At 38.4% G+C, this 20,415-nt stretch overlaps 1 protein-coding gene across 2 annotated transcripts in view; it reads right to left on the bottom strand.

Moving 5' to 3' along the window:
- Positions 1–4,607: 4,607 nt before the first annotated feature.
- Positions 4,608–20,415, bottom strand: part of RBM5 (RNA binding motif protein 5) — a 27,731-nt gene continuing 11,923 nt past the window's right edge. For both annotated transcript variants that reach the window (XM_069095679.1, XM_069095680.1), the window contains exons 7-25: positions 20,079–20,162; positions 17,500–17,560; positions 16,662–16,727; positions 16,178–16,338; positions 15,690–15,787; positions 14,696–14,783; positions 14,409–14,486; positions 14,248–14,320; positions 13,455–13,540; positions 13,016–13,106; positions 12,675–12,766; positions 11,105–11,266; positions 10,279–10,428; positions 10,118–10,189; positions 9,069–9,248; positions 8,809–8,883; positions 7,825–7,922; positions 7,611–7,740; positions 4,608–5,258 (exon numbers count right to left, since the gene is read on the bottom strand). In XM_069095679.1, coding sequence (XP_068951780.1) covers positions 5,133–5,258; positions 7,611–7,740; positions 7,825–7,922; positions 8,809–8,883; positions 9,069–9,248; positions 10,118–10,189; positions 10,279–10,428; positions 11,105–11,266; positions 12,675–12,766; positions 13,016–13,106; positions 13,455–13,540; positions 14,248–14,320; positions 14,409–14,486; positions 14,696–14,783; positions 15,690–15,787; positions 16,178–16,338; positions 16,662–16,727; positions 17,500–17,560; positions 20,079–20,162 — 1,971 coding nt within the window. In that variant the 3' untranslated portion in view covers positions 4,608–5,132. The remainder of the gene's footprint in view (positions 5,259–7,610; positions 7,741–7,824; positions 7,923–8,808; positions 8,884–9,068; positions 9,249–10,117; positions 10,190–10,278; positions 10,429–11,104; positions 11,267–12,674; positions 12,767–13,015; positions 13,107–13,454; positions 13,541–14,247; positions 14,321–14,408; positions 14,487–14,695; positions 14,784–15,689; positions 15,788–16,177; positions 16,339–16,661; positions 16,728–17,499; positions 17,561–20,078; positions 20,163–20,415) is intronic.

Raw genomic sequence — 20,415 nt, forward strand, 5'->3', positions numbered from 1 at the left:
GTGGAATCAGCATCTTTCTCCCACTGTGCTCTCCCACCTAACAGCTAGGGCTTGCAGACACACAGAATACTGGACATACTTGTTTATTAAAGTATTAAGTTTATTCAAGGTCCTGTGTTGGCCAAAGGGGTGGGAAGATAAGGTGGCTGTATCCTAGTCCCTGCCTTCAGAGAATTCACCGTCTAACAGGTGATATAACGGTACAAAGCAAAGTATAAGGGCCATAAAAGAGGTATGAACAAAGAGGGAGGAGAAAACTAGAGGAAGAAGGGGGAGGGTTCAGGGGAGGTTTCATGGACATTCAAGCATTTAAGCTTGGCTTCTAAAGATGGGTAGGATTCTCATAGAAAGAGATGCAGCACGTATAACCTGTATCAGATTGTTTTGCTGTCTTGGAGAGGAAGAAAAAAAATTAGAAATAAAAATCTTACCCAAAAAATGAATGTTGAAAATTGTCTTTACATGTAATTGGAAAAAAAATCTTTTTTTTTTTTTTAAGAGATGCAGGTGGGGGTTGGAGGGCATTTCAACCATAGGTGCAAAAGTATGGAAAAAGGAAAGGACTGGGTCACACAAGGCCTCAAATGCCAGTCCAAGGAGCCATTTAGAGAAGCGCTCTATTGGACTATTTGTCAGGAGACTGGTTGAGTCCTGGTCCTGATCAGCCAGAAGCTCTCAGGGTGTTGGGCAAATCCTTTCCCCTCTGTACGTCTGTTTTCTCATCTATAAAACATGGGGGCTAGAGCTGATGTGAGCTCTCTCAATTCTGATATTCAGTGCTTCTAGTCTTTGTTAAGGCCCAGCTCTGATTCTGATCCCAATACTCGTTTTTCAGCCATGGGATGATCTGGCCCAAGCCCCTTACTCACTAGCTCCCGTTTCTCTTCTCTCTCCAGAAATTTAAAGTCTGATGCATGCCTTTGCCAGGATGTTATTGTGAAAGGTCAAGTCATGCCAGACAGCACGTGAGGGGGAGCAAGATACGGAAATGCATTTTATCGACCCTGAGCATTGCCATGCTGGGAAACTCAGAGAAATTATTTACCCTCCAGTTAGATAGAATTGCCAAGAGATTCAAAGCACTTAATGCGCACACATCTCCAGTGCTCCTCTCACACCAGAGCCGGGTAGGTTATCATCCACCCCTTCTAGGCCAGTCCTAAGGCTGATCCATCCAACCACCAAAGCTGGAAAACTGCCCACAAAGCTGCCTTCACTACTTCCTACCAATGTGCATCTGTTAGGAGTCAGCAGTCAGACTTGGACTCTAACCTGAATTACCTTTCCCCTTCAAAATTCCGACTCAAGATTCATTACCGCACCTCCCTTATCTCTTATTAAGTTCAAATCAGCGTTCACCCATCAGTCACCAAAATTGTTTGCTCCATTTACACTTGGCTAACTTGTTCCCCTCAGACATCTGTTTCCCAACCTAAGCAACGGAGACCAAGTCTCTGCATCAGACTGGGGTCTAGAGGATGCCTTCTTTTGCTGTCGAGGTGGCGTAACAGGGTCAATTTCTAAATGGAGTCTTGAGGTTCTTGAAAACAGGTTGGCTAGACCCAGCCTGGGTCTACCCACTCCACCTGACCTCACGTCAAGCTGGCCACTCTGATTACTGATGGTGTGCTGCCACCTGGTGGCTTACTTGGGGCACCAGATCCCTACTCTGTGCAAGGTTGTCCTTATAAGGCTGCCTTTCCACCTGTCCAGGATGGCTCCTTTCCCTCTAGGATCAGGCTGCCTAGGCTCTGGGCGCCCTGTGGGGTACGGACTAGCCCCTGCCTGTCCAGAAGCTTATCTGAGGCCTCCCTAGTTATCCAGGGTTAGGCCCAGAAGTCAAGAGCTCTTTGAAGAGTGGCCAGGACAGCTGCTCTGAGTTTCCATCCACATCCCCAACTGACCCTACCCATCCAGCCAATTCCAGAAATGGTTTAAACCAGGAATTTAAAATGACCCCAATTACACAAAGATTAAGCTGAGTATACACAAAAGTACCCATTTCCCCTACGGCAAGAGATCACGGGAAGGGACTCGGAAGCTCCCTCTTCCCAATTCAGGTTCCCCTCCTCTATGAGCTTTTCCAGTGGTCCTCCTGCCATGTGACACATCTAGATGTGTGAGGAGACAGGGACAGGGGGCAGTACTCTTGAGCCCTGAGCCTTTCTCACTATCAGACTAACCCTGCCCAGCTAGTTTTGAGTATCAGGTCAGAGCAGTTGTTCTCTTCCAGAAGAAAACTTCAGAGATTTGAGGGAATTTGGAAGGCACACACTGTATGTGGCAAAGGCATTTTCCCAAGTGCCACCTGCTGGACCTGAGCAGGAAGGTAAATGCCTTAAGTCAATCAGCACCCTGAATAATGAGCCAGCCGTTTAAGATTTAGATCCAGAATTAAGTTCCCGCCATCTGGATCTATTAGTTGATGGATGGTCACTGCAGAACTGCTGGGAAATCTCTACTTTGGAGCAACTGTCCTTCAGTGATGTGAGCTAGTTTTGCTCAAACACCTCCATAACTGTTCCCTTTATCCCAGTCCCAAAGGAAAATGATGGTTGGCTCTGGGCAACCCCTCGTAGCCAGGAAGGAACTGAACTTGGCTGCTAGGGTCCTGGGCTCTGAGAAAGGCCCCCATGCCCCTGCAGGAGTTTGCCCTTGATTAGATTAGCACCGATGCTTACTTGATGAAACTGGCACCAGAATCCCCGTAGGTGTGTGGGTGAGACAAGGCAAACTCCATCTGAGCTTTCCAATCCTTTTCACCTCCCCCCAAGTATTCAGGTGCCTGAGCTCCTTCAAACGACCCCCTGGGGAAAGGAGACTCCTGCTTCAGTCTTTGATTAGCTGGGCTCACATAATTAAGAGTTTCCCAGATCCCATTATATGTGCACTCACCTGGAATCCTCCTCACAAGCTGACGTTATCAGATGTGTCTAATGAGGCCACTTGTGACTGGCAACTCAGGTGTTTGCCAGCAGGAACATTTGGTTCCAATCTCCAAGCCTGGAGCACTTTCTCTCCCCCGTGTGTCCCTGGCACCCGCCCTCTCCTAGCGCTCCTGCAGTCTAGTAACAGCAGGTGTAAGGCCCAGAGCAGCCCCCCAAATTCCAGACCAGTGTCAGGAGTAACATCTACACGGCTGCAGCGGCAGGATATGGACAGAGAAGCCACAGCAGTTGCTGGCACTCCCCTGGTTTGTTTAGCCATCTCCTATGGTGATAATTCTATTATTTCAGCTCAGACTTTTGGCCCCAGCCTTTATTGAAAAATGTTAGTCCCATTCAAAATCCCCTCGAGGTTCAATTCTACCAACAATCTGAGAGGGTCCAAGAGCCCCACCTTGATCACATCCCCCAGAATTCCTTTTAACAGGCTTTCAACTTTAGGCATTACTTCTCTACTATGGTTCAAACCTTGCTGTCCTTCACACCTGACCTTTACCTCCTAAAATCCATTTCCTTCAAAACTCTGCTCCCAAATTCTACTTGGAAGCTTTTCCTGACCCTACTCCCCACCAATTTATCTTGTATGTTTTTTATTTATGTATGTCTCCTCTGAAAAACCACACAACCCTTCAGGGACTATTTTGTCATCTTTGTACCCCAATTATGTAGTACGTTAGGTGTTTAATAAAATGCTTCTTGATTGGTTACACCCCCCACTGCATCAAAATCCCACAAGTTCAAGGGCTGGGGAATTATGTGAATTATTTCATACAGCTAGTCAAAATGGTATTCCTCTGAGCCCTATGAATGCAATTCCAAAAGTTAAAACCAAATTCCTTCAGCCTCTGCGATGTTCTATTCCCCCCCCCCAAGTATTGCAGTTTTCTCCCCGAGTCTCACTTGATCAGGACCGTTTCCCTGCTCCCGCAGCTTCACCCTGACATAGCCCCAGGGAGCCAGCCTGCCTGCCTTCTAGAGCTGTGCCCGCAAGGTAATCATGGCCTATATTCAGTTCCCAAGATGGCTGAGAAGCAGCTGATGAGAGATATTAACTGTCAGGTCTGGAAAATAACAATGGAACTCACCCATTAACTTCTTCTGCAGAGAAAGCAGACAGTGGGTTAAGAGGGAAGGCAGGTAGCTTGGGTCTGCTGGGAATGTGGAAGTTAATGCTATTATCACACCTTAGCAAAGGCATTAGGGTCTGAAAGTAGGGACCACTTGCTTTAGAATGACCACAAACCCCCAACAATCCGGACTCTCTGTGGGGCTGTGTTCCTAAAATGAACACTTCTTTGAGGGAGAATAAATGAGAGAACAAATGTAGGAGAGGGAAGGAGGGGTCAGGGGACCCTGATGTCCAACATCACAGGGTAAATTGATGACAAGACTGCACCAAAACTTGGTACCCAGACTTAGAAGTTGGTCAGTGCTCTCTCCACTATACTTCATGGAAACTTTGAATTTAAAACAACTAAACAGAAATTGTGGGAAAAGAGAAAACACAAAAACCCAAACCCCTACCCTTCTATGGTAAAAAGAAAACCCCTAAAACCTGAAAGCCACCATCAGTCAAGCACGTAAAAAGAAAAACCCTACTGTTCATCATCCTGCCTGTTCAGACACGCTCTACCCGCCCATGTGAGAATAAAGACACACCGCTTATTTTTCCAGATGCTTCTTTTGTAAAGGAGCCAGAATTGGCAACTATACTGAAAATCTTCAAAAAGTATGTACAAAGGTATATTATACAAAATATACACAAGGCTTATGCCAAAATGAGAGAGCACAACAACAAAACATAAATGAGATGTCAGTGTCAACACCCAACACCTCTCAACATCTACAGTGAACCAGAGGAAGCATAGTATACTACAACACAGTCTGCACACATAAAAGAGCAAATTACAGTAATATACAGTAAGGTATAAAAGACAGGGAGTCCCCACAAGTCTGCCCATGATCCCTTCAACACAAAAGAAGGCTATTCCCCATACAACCCCACATATGGGAAAACCTTTGAGGAGGAAGAAAAATCCCCAAGGGAACAGAATGGTTTACCCTAAACCACTGCCAGCACTAGCAGTGCTCCTAAGGATACAGGTTGTAACAGTCAGCTTAGCACAAGGAAATGGAGTTCTTGGCCAGTTATCAGTACACAAAAGGTGCTGAACAAGGCGATGCTTCTCATTCCATCTCAGTGAACCGAGCAAACATGGCTTTCCGGACCGCATCCTTGTAAGAATCTGCAGTTGACACACCATAGGAGCTGCCTTTTGCTCCCAAGCCAGCTCCTTTCATTCGTACTTGAGCCTGGGGAAAAACAAAAAAGGATGTCTGGCACTTGACATAAACCAAGAGTGCAAAGCATTCCCAAGGCACAGGCTGATTCTCTTTCCAAGCTCACTCTCTTGGTATGACCACTCAAAATGAAAATTTATAAGACAGATGTATTAGACAATTAACAACTTCCTCAGTGGATATCAAGGGCAGGTTTGAAGACTAAAAAGAAAAAACAACACAGCAAAAACAAATAGACCAAACCTCATATATAGTAACTGTTCAGTAAACGTCTGATGCTGGGAAGGGTCTAAGAACACACATTCAAACCAACTGCACTCCCAATGCAAGGTTTGTAACACTTATCTTGAAAAATCTGATGCCAGCAGCACTTGCTTTAGCAGGTTGACTATGAAAATTCCTACTGCTTTTCTACTTCTGGCAACCCACAGGAATCTTTTATTATTGAGATGGCCATTTAAAATCTACACCCTAAGCCAATTAATAGTAATTCAGTGAACAAAGCTACATAACTAAATCTTTTTTTTTAAATTTTTAATTCTTTAATTTATTAATTTGTTTGTTTCCTTTTAGTTTACAGGATTTAATTCCACAATTCCTTGAATTTCACATTTTGCCCCCCTCCCTCCCCTCCCCCCCATGGCGTCTTATAATCAAGTATAGGATCTGTAGATACTTTCACATTATACAACGGTCAGGTTATAAGGATGGATTGTACCATCTGGGATGAAAAATGGTATAGAGGACATAAAATCAAATAAGAGAACGAAAAAGATCAGGTATTTTGCTTCCACCTGGATATAAATTTAGTTCTTTCTAGTTCTTTCTCTGGATGCACGTTTTTCTCTCCATCAATGCGTCTTTTGGGATTGACTTATATCCCTGCATTGTTGAGAAGAGTCCAGTCTATCAAAGTTGGTCATCACACATACGTTGTGTCTGTAATTGTGTACAAATTCCTCGTGGTTCTACTCTTCTCACTCAGCATCAGTTCTTTTAAGCCTCTCCAGGTAAATATGAAGACCGCCTGCTCCCCGTTTCTTATAGCGCAATAATATTCCATAACATGCATATACCACAACTTGTTCAGCCATTCCCCGATTGATGGACACCCCCTTAATTTCCAATTCTTTGCCACAACAAAAAGAGCTGCTATAAACATTTTTGTACATATGGGTCTTTCTCCCATTTGTATGATCTCTTTGGGATATAACCCTAGGAGTGGTATTGCTGGATCAAAGGGTATGAAAGTATTTATAGCCCTTTGGGCATAATTCCAGATTGCTCTCCAGAAGGGCTGGATCAGTTCACAGCTCCACCAACAATGCATTAGTGTTCCAGTTTGCCCACATCCTTTCCAGCATTTGTCATTTTCCTGTTTTGTCATCTTAGCCAATCTGACTGGTGAGATGTGGTACCTCAGAGTTGTTTTGATTTGCATTTCTCTAATCAATAGTGATTTAGAGCATTTCTTCATGTGCTTATAGATAGCTTTAATTTCTTTCTCTGAAAACTGCCTGTTCATATCCTTTGACCATTTATCAATTGGGGAATGACTTGTATTCTTATAAATTTGACTCAGTTCTCTGTATATTTTAGAGATGAGTCCTTTGTCAGAGACATAGGTTGTAAAGATTCTTTCCCAATTTCCCACCTCCCTCTTAATCTTGGTTACATTGGCTTTATTTGTACAGAAACTTTTCAATTTCATGTAGTCAAAATTATCCATTTCACATTTTATAATGTTCTCTAATTCCTGTTTCGTCATAAAGTCATTCCCTCTCCACAAGTCTGATAGGTAAACTATTCCTTGTTTTAGCAGACTGCTTACAGTATCAACCTTTATACCTAGATCATGAACCCATTTAGACTTGATTTTGGTATATGGTGTTAGATAATGGTCTATGCCCAGTTTCTGCCATACTATATTCCAGTTTTCCCAGCAGTTTTTGTCAAATAGTGAGTTCTTATCCCAAAAACCAGGGTCTGGGGGTTTATCAAACAATACATTACTTACATAACTAAATCTTAAATGAACTGTATGTATAAATAAAACCAAATAGGCAAGACTAACATAACACTTCTAAATATACTCACCTAAGATATACCTGAATATGATTTAATGCTGAAGTAGAAGTTTTAAATGAAAGGTTAGTCTTAAGAAATGGAAGAAAGTCACAGGAGGCTACAGTGACTTTTCATGTAATGCCTAAAAACTACTTAGTTAAGACCATGATGTCTGACTAGATTAGAAAATAAGTCACCTCAATGACATATTTAGAGAAGAGAAAAGGACAAGTAGGCTGATAAGATTCCTTTAGAACAAACCTGTCATCACAACCCAAACACCAAACCACTGCTTACCTCAATGGGGGCTGTGATGCCTTGACACTTCCTTCCCAAACCTGAGCCTTCCCGCCAGCCCATGGCCTGTAGCATTTTATTGCCAATATTACTATGGTCGATGCCATCCTTAGTTGGCTGTTCATAATTACTAAAAATGGGGAAAGGAAAAAAAAGTTATAAAGACTGAAAAAGATATTCATTTCACATGTGGTGAAATTATCAAGATACATACACAGTGCCAGCATCAAACTGCTTCTTTCTTTTGGGTTCTGGAGGTTCTGGAATTCCATATTTCTCCCGTCTCTCTGCGGCTCGATCTCGGTACTTCATCTATATATGGGAAAAGAAAAACAGTTGGAAATCTATACTAAATTCATTCTTCAAACAGCTAAGCCTACCTTTAGATTTCTCAAGCAGACATTTAAACTGTACTAAATTCATTTAAACCTACTAATATTTCTTCACCATTGAAAAATATTAAATGTGGCTTCTCTCATGTCACATTACTAATGCCATACTTTAACTATAAGTTATTCCTGGTTTGGTTTTTTAAATGCTTTTCTGCATGAGAGTAAGATTTAAGCGATTTTCTAAGAGCAAATTTCAAAATAATAAATAAAAAGCCTTTGATGAAAAATCACATCATGAGTAGTATTTTTGTAGAACCTGACCAGGTGACTCATCTGCCTATATGCTAGCTTTTCACAGAAAGTAAAGAATAGAGGTAAGCAAAGGAATTTGCGGATGTCCTTCCTCTAGGGCCACGTCCTCCCACAAAAATTTTCCAGTACAAAAAGACCAAACCCTCACTTAAATTCATAATAGCATTTGGCAATCACATAGTACCCTTATATGGTTATTGGTAAACTTTTCACACAGGTCTTTTGTATCCCCCAAAATAACATATTAACTCTCTGAGGTGAACAATCTTGTGGGGTTTTTTTTTTAGTTTTTGAAAAATGTCTTACAATATGGCAAAGTACTAAAATACTTCAAAATCAGAATCTCAGGAAATTTCAGAAGACTAATCTGCACCTGAACAAGAATACTTCTCTATAATATGCCCAACAAAAGGTCTCAGCTTCCACTTAAGAGGGTTGTTGTGAGGATCAAATGAAATAATATATCAAGTCCTTTGCAAGTCATAAAGCATTACAATAGTAAAGGTTAAGTTAATATGAACACCTGTAATGAAAAGGTAACTTGTTTCACTCACCTCTCTCTCTCTCAGTTCCAAAGCCTCTAGTTCTTGCTCAGACAGTCTAGATCGTCTATAGATATCCATGTTTTGCTGTGTAAAGTATTCAAAGGAGAAACTCAGACATGATTTTTGAAATTATCACATTAATGACTTTTTAAAGAATGTCATTTTCAGATTCTCTAGATAACCTAAGTAACAGTACAATGCTGCCACTCTCAAACTAGGAAAATTAGGCACCTAAAAAGCATACGTTAAAAAAAATAGCAAACTCAAACCTTATGTAAATCAGAGAGTTGTTGATGTCTAACTAAAGCATCTTTGTTGGGAAATTGCCTTCTACAGAGTAGACAAGCCATTTTCTTCCAATCAGTCAATTTTTCTTCTTCACTTTCAATTCTTTCCATCAATTCTTCCTCATTATCGCTATCACCACTATACGCAGCAACTAGTCCACGCTAGAAAAGGGCAAAAAGAGTGACTACATTATTATAAGTGTACTTTTTCCAAATTTGAGGGTCAGAGAAATCTCCTAACAGTTCAAAATTCACCCTTCTCTAAAACTCACTTTTCTTGAGGAAGAAGCTTTTTATATAATCCTTAAGGTCAACACTGAGTAAGTCAAGTCACTTCCCAGCTCATCAACAAACCAAGGCTTGGACTAGATTATTTCCAAGGTCCCATCCAATTATAAATTAAGGTGTTCTGCTGTTTCCTTTAAGGCTGAGCTATTTTACAGTCTTCTCAATAAAGCTTTACCTGACCAATGTAGCCCCACAGTAAGCTCTCAACTCACGGACATTAATATGACAACTAACAATTAATTATGTACTTATTTACATTTTCTGTATATTATTATTTAACTGTTACTTAGCTCTTTGTACAGTCATACAACTTCATTCAACTTTAGGCCTCTGAGGGCAAGGATTTTACATTTTCTCACCATGAGTGGCAAAGCATCAGCACAACTGTTCTCTCAATAATCTCTTTATGAAGATATATAAACTCCTAAGATAATTTACAGCTGAAAATGCAAATTTTATCAAATGATTATCCTGACAAAAAAAATTGTCTATTCTTCGGTGTAAGCCAAATGTCCTCAATGTAAGGAGCTACTTAATCTGTAATGTAAAACACACTAGTTCTATAATGACTGTGATACCATCAAAGGTGAAACAAATATATTAACCAACATGCAAATTTCAAAACTCACCAATACAAAATAAATATAACCCTGTAATTAGCAGATAAATCACTATAAACACATAAAAGAAACTTCCTTAAGATTGAGACAGGAAGCACAGAATGTAGCCAAGTTGTTTCTTACTTTGAGTTGATTTTCCTCTTCTCCATTTTTCATCAGCTCTGGGATAAGCTGCTGTCTTTCAGCCAAAGCTCCCTTAAAAGACAGATGAAAATCCTTGAGCCCACAGTTTTTGCGTGACTAATTCTACTTAAAGCACTGTTGCTAGCTAATGCCCCCTTTACCTTCTTCTCAAAGAGAGCAAAGCCGGCATCTGCTGCTGCTGACTCTCTCCTCTCTTCTTCCCTCAAGGAATTGACAGGCTGGAAGCTATTCTTAAAGTTTTCTTTTTGTTTATTTAAGCTCTTAGCCCAGCGTTCCATGTCTTTGGCAATCTAAAGTGGAAAAAAAACCCCACCATTTGAAGTCAAAATGATAAACGAGACTGGACAACAAGGACTAAGTTCTCTGCATCACATTAGTCATCAAAGATCATTCTTCACAAAAACTCTTTAGCAAAATTCCCAATTGTTTTTATTATCAATCTACAATTAGAGCTTTAAGATAAATACTACTAAATTGCTGAGACGTCACAACTTCCAAAATAAACAGGGATATACTATTAGTAATTTCAATTGTTTTAAAGCAAACCACAGTAGTAAAACTATTTGATGTTACATGTGCTATTTTTTTAAATGGTCACAATTATCAATCCAAAGAAATATAAGAACCTGTTATCAATAAAACAGATACTTTCTGCACTGCTAGTTTTAAAGAATGAGAGCAAAACCGGACCAAATGCTACCATTCAACATCAAGTCAAGAATCCTGATATGGTAGATATCAAGAAGATATAATTTCAAATTTGGGTCTAAAATCTTGAAGGTGACACTAACTAGCTGTCGGACCTCAGGCAAGTCACCTTACCCCTACCATTCTTAGGCCCAGCTTCCTCATCTGTAAGATGGGATAACTGCTGCAGTGCTTATCACCTCCCAGGCTGTTGAGGATTAAATGAGACAATGTACAATATACTCTACCAGCTCCTAATTATTACAGTTCAAGCCTTGCCTGCTGTGCCGTTTTGCTCTTTGGCTTCTCTTTCTTTTCCTTCCCTTCTTTAGTGGAAGGCAGACCAGTTTGTTGTTGGGCTACACACTCTGCTGCAGGAACATAGGTCTCCTTCTCTCCATCCCAGTAAAGATATTGCTGTGTCAAGGAATTATAATAGTACTAAAAAGCAAAAACACCAATTGTTCAATAGTGACAACTTCAGCCAAACCAAATAATTATTCAAATTAGCAATACAAGTGACTTTGTGGAAGGTATTCATAAAAAACCTGGCAAAAATCTACAGTAGTTTTCACATGCAGAGCTGTCAGACTGCATGAAAAACAAATAGCTTGCTTAAGTGACTATTTTTAAGGCAGGATTCTCATCTAGCTGAATATGGGCAAAAGGCTGGGCTAGAGATGCCTCCCACCTTGGCTATTTGGAGAGTACTAGATAACACAAGGAAGAATTAAGGATAAGCTCAGAAATGAGATGCGCAATCTTATGGTTGGTTTTTTTTAAAACAAATTTAATGAAAGAGGCAAATATAGGTATGTAAATCAGTAACCAAGCCTTTAGTTCCTTCTGTCCTAAGTTAATTACTGTACGTAAATAGCAGAGTCCCACAGACCAAACCAGAGCTCCTTTTCCAGACTAAAGACATATAGTCAAGTACTACACTAGCTCACAAGCACAAATAGCTTCCCCTGACTGGTATAGTACCTGGCACTGAATAGAATGTCTGAGCCATGTAGTGAAGCTAGAGATTATACCTAATATCTCATTCATGCAAAAATTTGCTTTTAAACATAGTTAAATCCTTCAACAGATTTAACTAAAAGTCAGGAGTAACAAGTCACTAGACAGAATACACTCCATGACCTTGTATAACAGTCCATGAATCTTGCTAAACACCTTGCTTGCTCCTCATAAGAGAAGATGAACACACTGTGATTTCTATCTCATTATGTGTTACACGTTTCTGTTTGTTTGGTTGGTTTTTTTTGGGGGGCCACAAAGAAAAAACTGGAGGGACTTTATGAGAAAGAGCTGTGTGGAGGCTCTTCTAACCATTGCTCTTTGTCACCAATTAGAAAAGCAAATCAGGTGCAAATTTCAATATTATTATTATTACATTTATAATATATATATATATTTATACTCTATTACCATTTACTACAGGCAGAACTTGTGTGAATGACAGGCTGTTTTGTCTACTGACTCTTCAGATTTTCTGGTACTTAAAAATTCAAAAACAAATCTCCCTCAGGAATTACCAGGAGGAAATAAAACAAGCTGGTAAATTGGTCTTTCCACAAGGATAGTAATAGCTAGATCATACCCTTCAGGATCTAAGACTGAACTAACTACTAAACCATCTTTCAAAAGGTTTAAAATGGTTTCAAAGGGAATAAACTAATCTGGGTTTATAGAAAAAAGCAAATTTAAATGGCAAAGTACTAAATACCACTTACCATGTTTGAGATTTTACCCCTACAGAGAATATTTAATTTCATGCCTCATAAATTGACCTAAGTGAAGATAATGGATTTAAAATGAAAATACATTAGAAAGATATTGCATTTACCTGAGAGTTAGAATCATAATAAAGTCCTGTAACTGGATCATAATAATATCCTGAGGATTCATCATAATGGTAGGTAGATGTGTCAGGGACAGCTGTAAAGATAAAAATTTAGAACGATTTTTGTTTCCACTAACAAACAGGCTACAAATTCAAGCTAAGAAAGTGATTTTGTGCGTGACTGAGATGTTAGGTACATTCTCTAGCTCAACTACAGGGCTCACACTTTCCCTTCACAGTAGCTTCAGTGCCGATAGAGCTAATGTAACACTAAATCTAAATAGCATCTATGTATAATTAAAAGGCCTTTTAATGATGAGCAGTGACTGTGATTTTAAGCTTACCATATTTGGTACCAGGAACTACACCAGTCGGAGAAGTTGTTTGTGCTTGTGTGCTAGTGCTAGTGCTAGTACTTGGCTGTGCTTCTTCAGTCTGGAAAAGGAAAGCAGGTTCAGGAATTCTCATTGTGCATGTCTCTTAAAAGAAAGCAATCAACGTACCTTCTCACAGAAAGTACTCCTATGACAAACTATAGCAATTTTCAACATAATGTACTACCAGCAGTTACTTTTTCCCTAAAGGTTAAATCAAGGCATATATAAGTATAAATGAACTAGCTTGAGAATCTTTAGTACTTCAAATAATTACATTTTAAAATTTGCTATCAAAACACAGAGATTCTATCTAGCTCTGATTCAGAGCATAAAAGGTTAAGATTTGCCCAGCAAAACAAAAGTTTCCATAACAGTAAACAGTTCTATATTTAAAACTACAGATTACCGGAGAGCCAGGTGGATTGGTGGTTTGATTATACAGTTGGGGACTTTGGGATACTACAGCTGCTGAAGTAGTGGTGACTGCTGCCCCTGATAATAAAAACAGTTGGTTAGAGAGCCAATGTACTTACGTTACCTGGAAACCTCAGGACAAAATTATAAGCTAAACACTCAATAATATTCCTCTTTGATGTCTCAGATTGCCTTCCAGCATTGTACTGTAGTGTATGTCAAGTGCTATTATCTAATTATCACTAACAGCCAACTGGATATGCACTATGCAAAGATAACCTTTACCTTTGACATCTAAATTTTCTTATGAACAGAAAATAGTTGAGTTTTTTGGGGGAGGGGACTAAGGGAATATCAAAAAAGATGAAAAAAAAAAGGAGAGATTATTTGCATACTTTTGGTTAAGGAAAGATTTAATTGTCTTCATTTTTATTTATAATCTTAATTAAAATAATAAAGTCTTTAAGTTTATATTTTGTCCACAGCACTAGTCATACTCTTCCTGGATCTTGTAAAAAAAAAAATTTAGTATCATCTCTAAAGAGATAAGTAAAAATAGACTTGGTCACTCAAAACTAAACAATGCCACTCACTGTGTGTCGGATTGGAACTTGGCAAATCCAAGTGCAATTTGGACCTTTCTCTAAATTGCATAAACCATGGGGGTTTTTATGAGAACCCATAGGATGGCAGAGAGGATTCCTGATTATCTTTGAACACTTGAGGAATCTAGTAAGATTGCCTCAATTGAAAGCTTAAGCATAAGATTCAATGAAGTATAATACCTGGTACAGTAGATGTATCATTCTCCACTCCCCCTGCTTGTTGCTGGTAAAACTGCTGATAATCTTGTGAATACTGAAGAAAATGCAAATGGCAAAGTTGGCAAACTCCTGTGAGATCTTTGGAGACCAGAAGAATCTAAATAACTTAAGATTTTACTCACCTGGGCATACTGCGTATAGCCATCTTGGCCTGGCTGAAGGTAATTGTAGTCTATATTGCCACCTTCTCCACTTTGAGACTGAAAAATTCCAGCAGGGAGGGAAATGCACATAAAATTAGTAAGTTTCAGATAAATGTAATTAGAAAATATTCCCTAATAATTTCTTTGAGAGCAAGCCAATAACAACCAATGCAGGTAGGTATAGAGAAAACAGGAAATTCACTACCTGTAAATCTTGGCAATACCATAACACTATCTTGAGCAAAGGACCCTCCCCACCTTCATACCTGTGTGGATGACCACTGAGCTGCAGCAATGGCTGTGCTAGCCACAGAAAAGGCGCTGACCCGGTTACCATCTGGGAGAACCAAATCTCTGAAACCATGAAGACCAAATCTCATGAACAAAATTGTACTTTCCCCTCACATCTACCTCAGATTTGTTCTCTCCTAACTTGGTCAAACAAGGCAATTAGAGATGGTCCCCACATGCTGATTTCTAGCCTAAAAATTAGTAAACTGTAAAGGTACTAGTTTTTAACTGCTATTAGTGCCAAAAGATCATCAAAGTGTCTGTTGGAACTTTATATACTTGTTTCAATACGATATTGCCTACCTATTTATGTGTGTGTATGTATATTTGTACAGACACACACACACACATACACCCCCCCCCCACAATTTGAAAAACAACCAAACACCTATGGATAAAATATATGCCAACAGACCAGGTAAATTTGTGGTAATTATAATTCTTGTCCACATCTGAAAATCTAGTGATTAGCAAATAAAATCCTTTGTGCACAGTGCCACAGTATAATAGAAAATTGGTCCTAGAGTCAAGAAGACCTATGTCCAAATCCAGCATCTCAGACCCCTTTTACTATGTGACCTTGAGGAAGTCATACTCTTGGTCTAAGTTTCCTAATTTGTAAAACAAGGAGGTAGATCCAATAACCTCCTTAAGGTCCCTTCCAGCTCTAAACCTATGGTTCTATGAGCCATTGTTTCTTCATTCTTCCTACCTGCTTTTACCCTCAGCTGAAGCAAAGAGTTCTCTATTAACCACCCTATAAGGTTACAGTTACAAGAACAGCTGAAGGAGTAAGCTCCATGAGCAAAAAAATCATTCATTCACATTGGATTAGTAATAAAGAACATCAAACACTAATTCAAAAATTAAACGCTCTGTGGTATAACTGATAAGGAATCACTGAGAAAAAAAACTTCAGGATCCATTTAGAATAGGATTGTTTTAAATAAGGACAATGAAACCACTCACTTTCTGGCACTTTTGGCAAAATCAACTCCAATTGTTTTGCCATCAATTTTCAGTGGAGGATGTAGACTTTGTAGTACCTGTAGTAGCTGAGAAGCATCCTAAAATGGAATATAAATAATGAAACAATATAGTTGTTAATTGCCCTCAAGATCTAAGAAATCTGGCTCTATAAAAAAGGAGGAAAGTAACTCATTGTAATGCATATTTGAAAGCATTAGATTCAACACTTTTCCCCGTAAAACAAGAAATATGCTATTACTAAAGGGTTAAGTCAATCTGAATCAAAGAATTAAGAAACAAAATTTTGACTGCTTAAGTTGCCAGAACTAAATGTTCATTAATTTAGGACTATATGAATTGCCACAAAATTACTGTCAGTTATTAAACTGTGATCTCCAAAAAAGAAAAGCACTGATCATCAAACTGCAAATCAATTATTAATCACATTTAAAATTTAGTTGTATTTGAAATTAAAAAATTACTCTCACCATTGCTGAAGACAGCTGCACAAATGCAAATCCCCTGTTCTGCTGTGTCTGTTTATCTTTTATAAGACGAATGTTATTGACAGCTAATGATGCATATGGAGACAATGCTGTCATTATGGAATCTACTACAGTATGAGGAGCAATATTTCGAAGAATAATAGCTGAAGAGATAAATAAGACAAATGTTACGCATGTTTCAATTTTTAATTACTATTAAATGCAGGTCTAAGTACAGGTAAAAACTACAGCTTCAAAATTGGACCTTTTATCTGAAAGTCACTGAGGAAGAACTAAAAAAAAAAAAAAAAAAAAGAGAAGGTATCACATATATTCCTGCTACAGTTCCTGTAAATTGTAGGATAAATTTACTTAACTATAATAAACCCTTAATTCAGGTTATTTTGCATTGCAGAAATGTAAAGAGATAAAAAAAAAAAAAGCCTCAACCAGAGGTCCAGTTCTAATAAGGAGCACTTTCACTTACTATCACAGTAGTAATCCACAGACTGGACAGACTCTGTAGTTCCAGATGGTACTTCCTGTTCTGAGTCTTAAAAAGAAACAGAAGAGGGGAAAAATGAGAAAGATGCATGTACCAATTCACAGCCCCATCAACAATGTACCAATATGTCAGTCTTCCTACAATCCCTCCAACACTCTAGTCCCATCTTTTGCCATCTTTACCAATAAGAGAATAAGGGGAAAACTCAGGATTGTTTTGATTTACACCCATTAGTGATTCAGAGCATTCTTTCCTATCCATCAACCTATTACATATTAAGGACTAGCTTTTGGTTTTATAGTTTTGTGTGTGTGTATAGAGACATGTGTTTTTACACATATTTATACACATACATATTCAGCTATAAGACCCTAATCACAGTTGGATTTTTCTGCAAAGGTTTTTAAATTTTATGTAATCAAAATGACATTTTACCTTTGATAACTGCCAATAGTTGTTGTTTGATGAAGAATTCACCACTTACCATCAAATATGAAAGAGGCTTTCTTCTAATTTTAAAAATGCTATGAACATTTTTAATATTCAGGCCACATATCCATATTGAATTTATTGTGTGATATTGGTGTAAGATAGTGGCCTAAATCTAATTTCTTCCAGACTGCTTTCCAGAACACACTAATTTGGAATTCATGAAAAGTTTATTGCTTACCACTAAAATGCAAATAGTAAATCAGGAGAGTAAATGAGGCTACTATCTGGTAATAAAAGGAACATTATGATCAGGCTTGAGAGCAAGGGGAAGGGGAAGTGTCTGAGTTTAAATACAGGACACGGCACTGGAATGCTCAACCAAACCTACCAAATTTGTCAGCTCCACATCGGAAGCATTTGAGTCTTTTCCTGAAGTTATTAAGGCAGCACTGAAAAAAAAATTTAAGGTTGACTTCAGTTATTTTTCATATCAACCCATAACCCCCATTAACCACTGAAATACTAAATAAGGATGAAGGGATCACTGTCTATTTCTTAGATAAGTTATAGTAGATACTAAAAAAGATAGTTCAAAGTACTACGAACTGACTTTAGCGGAAGTTTCAAAGAGGACACATAATCATAAGTTCAGAAAATGTGAAAATCATCCCCTAATCTGTCTAAGAAAACTATCAAAGGAGGATCATGTAGGATCTATTTTTCATTAAGTCTGAATGGAGTAAGTTTCTGTGCATTCTAGAATTACGTAGTAATTATGTCAGCTATCTCATTATGGTCTACACAGCATTAGGGGAAATAGGACAGACATACAGGCATACACTGTAAAATATCTGAACACAAACAACTTGATAAACAAACTCATGTACTGCCTGAACAAAGTTTGGTACAGATAAAATTGTTTGAAGTAGAAAGCACAAGATTGCTTGGGTTTGAATTATGGTTTTCCTACTTATTAGATATGTGATCTGAACCTCCAGTCTCCTATTTCATTAAACAGGAGCATTGTGAAGATCAGTTATCAAAAGGTAAGGAGGCAAGTGTGATATATCTGAAAATAAATAAAATACAGATTAATATGGATGCAAGTCAGTACCATCATGAGACAGCTAATAACTATAGTGTAAAGACATTTCGGGACTTCATGCATCAGAAGGGCCTTGCCTGACTTAATGTAACAAGCTCTGCCATTTTAACAGCTCAGTTCCTTCACCTGTAAAATGGGTATTAACACTCATGCTTTTTCACAGGATCACTGTGAGCACAAATGAAAAAGTAAACAAAATCAATTAAAGTCCTATATAAAACGCAGTCACGTTAACCTTGAATTTTAGTTTTTATTTATACCAACAAGTTAAACATAGGGTTTTTCCCTAATAAGAGAATATGGAAACAGATACTATAAAGCCAAAGAACCTAGAAATCCACAAAAGTTTTAACATAAAACTAAAAGCAACTGAAAAAAAAAAGGGTTTATATATCAATAGCTAATACACAGCACTTTAAAGTTTGAAAGCAATATATGTGTACATATTTGTATCTTCACCTCATTTGCTCCTTACAACAACACTGTGAAGTAGGTACTATGATCACATCTCATTTAATATGTGAGGAAAATTAAGTTGAGGGAGAGGCTAAGTGACTTAACCAGGGTCACATAAGAAGTAGATGTTCAAAGGAGGATCCAAACCTAGTCTTTCTGACTCAAAATTTAACAATCACATAGCCAATCCTCTAAAAGTGGTTCTAGAGTTTCTAGGCTCACCATTTAGAGGACCCATGTGAGATCATCCAGAAATTACCTCAACCAAATATCAATTACCTAAGCTCAAAGATGGCACGACCAGTATATTGTTTAAAAACAAATAAATACCACACAAATTGAAAACCACTTGTAAAGGGAATAAATGACAATTACTGCATAAAACGAAAGCTTAGTAACTAAATTCTTTATATTCCAGGTTGAATACCCTTCAAAGAAATACATGCCTCAACTTCGTACAAATCTGTGTCCAAATGATGTACCAAATGACACTGCTTGATATAAATTAAGACAAAATTAAAATCCCATTAGAACCTGCAGACAAAGCTACCAACACCCTGCAAATGAATCCTGAGGACGTTCCCTGAATTATAATCTACCATGGCAAATTATCACTGCCTCAGCAATCACCAACTGCCAGCAATATACGCTCTCCTTAAATGAGTATTTGTCTTTCAGGTTTCATATGAAATACTCTAAAATCAAATAAATAGCATTCCCAATTCTAACTGTAATGATCCCAAAATACAACTGCTGTGAATGATTTAGTTAAGAAAGGCTTCTTAACACCAGCAATTATTATCTCTGGGTGCCATCCTTCCAAGGTGTTTTTGCTCAATTGTACTATATCATCAATAAAATACTCAATAGTAACGGCTGAACCAATGGTTCATCATCCTTGCCCAAAAATAACTTAAGTATCAAACACTAGATATTGAATCTTGATACTATTTCAGCACCAAGTTGGCTGTATGAACACCAAAACTTCAAATATCCTAGCTTTGAGGTCAAGCAAAATCCTAAAAGCACTTAGACATTATATATTCCAGGAAAGAAAATCTAACTAGAAAAAAAAATATGACTAGGATAGTTGGCTGGTACGCCTGTCAAAAGTAATGTTCATATCTAATTAAGAATTAGGAATTCTTTATATTTAAATGGTTCTGAGGGCAATGAAAATTTTTCTGTAGCCAAATGCTTAATAGCCAAGAATTAAGGAACAGGGCAAGACTCCCTAGGCTTTCCTTTTGTCCCCCTGAAGAAGGTAATATAAGTCAAAGTAATAATAGGGATCACCAGTAGCTTTCCTGTTAGGTCTAATTTCTAGATTGTTGTATATTATTAGCTTCTGACCCAAAAGAGTTAAATAAGTTTTTAGTTTATTTTTCAAAATGTAACCACTTTACCTTGTTACAAAGCCAATCCTCAAATTTAGGCCTGGGATTGCTATAATGCATTGCAATGTGCTTTCCTTGAATCACCAACTTTTTCTGCAAAAAAAAAAGCAATTAGTTATTCCCATTCTGAGGCATGTGTGTCCATTTTCCCAGGGCAGAGCACACTTCGGAAGAATCAGTGCTCTGGAATTAAATGGACAACATACGGGGAGGACCAACCGCCACCTATACTCTGCCCATCCAATCCTTCAGAGAGGCGGACATAGGCAGTAAGAGAATGGGATTCGGAGTAAAGGTAAACGGAGTCAGGGCGTGTTGAGAGAGCTGCCAAACACTAAACGCTGAC

The sequence above is a fragment of the Petaurus breviceps genome, unplaced genomic scaffold, assembly GCF_028583685.1.
Source record: "Petaurus breviceps papuanus isolate PSGF00001 unplaced genomic scaffold, PetGlider_PUasm1.0 227, whole genome shotgun sequence".
NCBI classification, from domain to species: domain Eukaryota; kingdom Metazoa; phylum Chordata; class Mammalia; order Diprotodontia; family Petauridae; genus Petaurus; species Petaurus breviceps.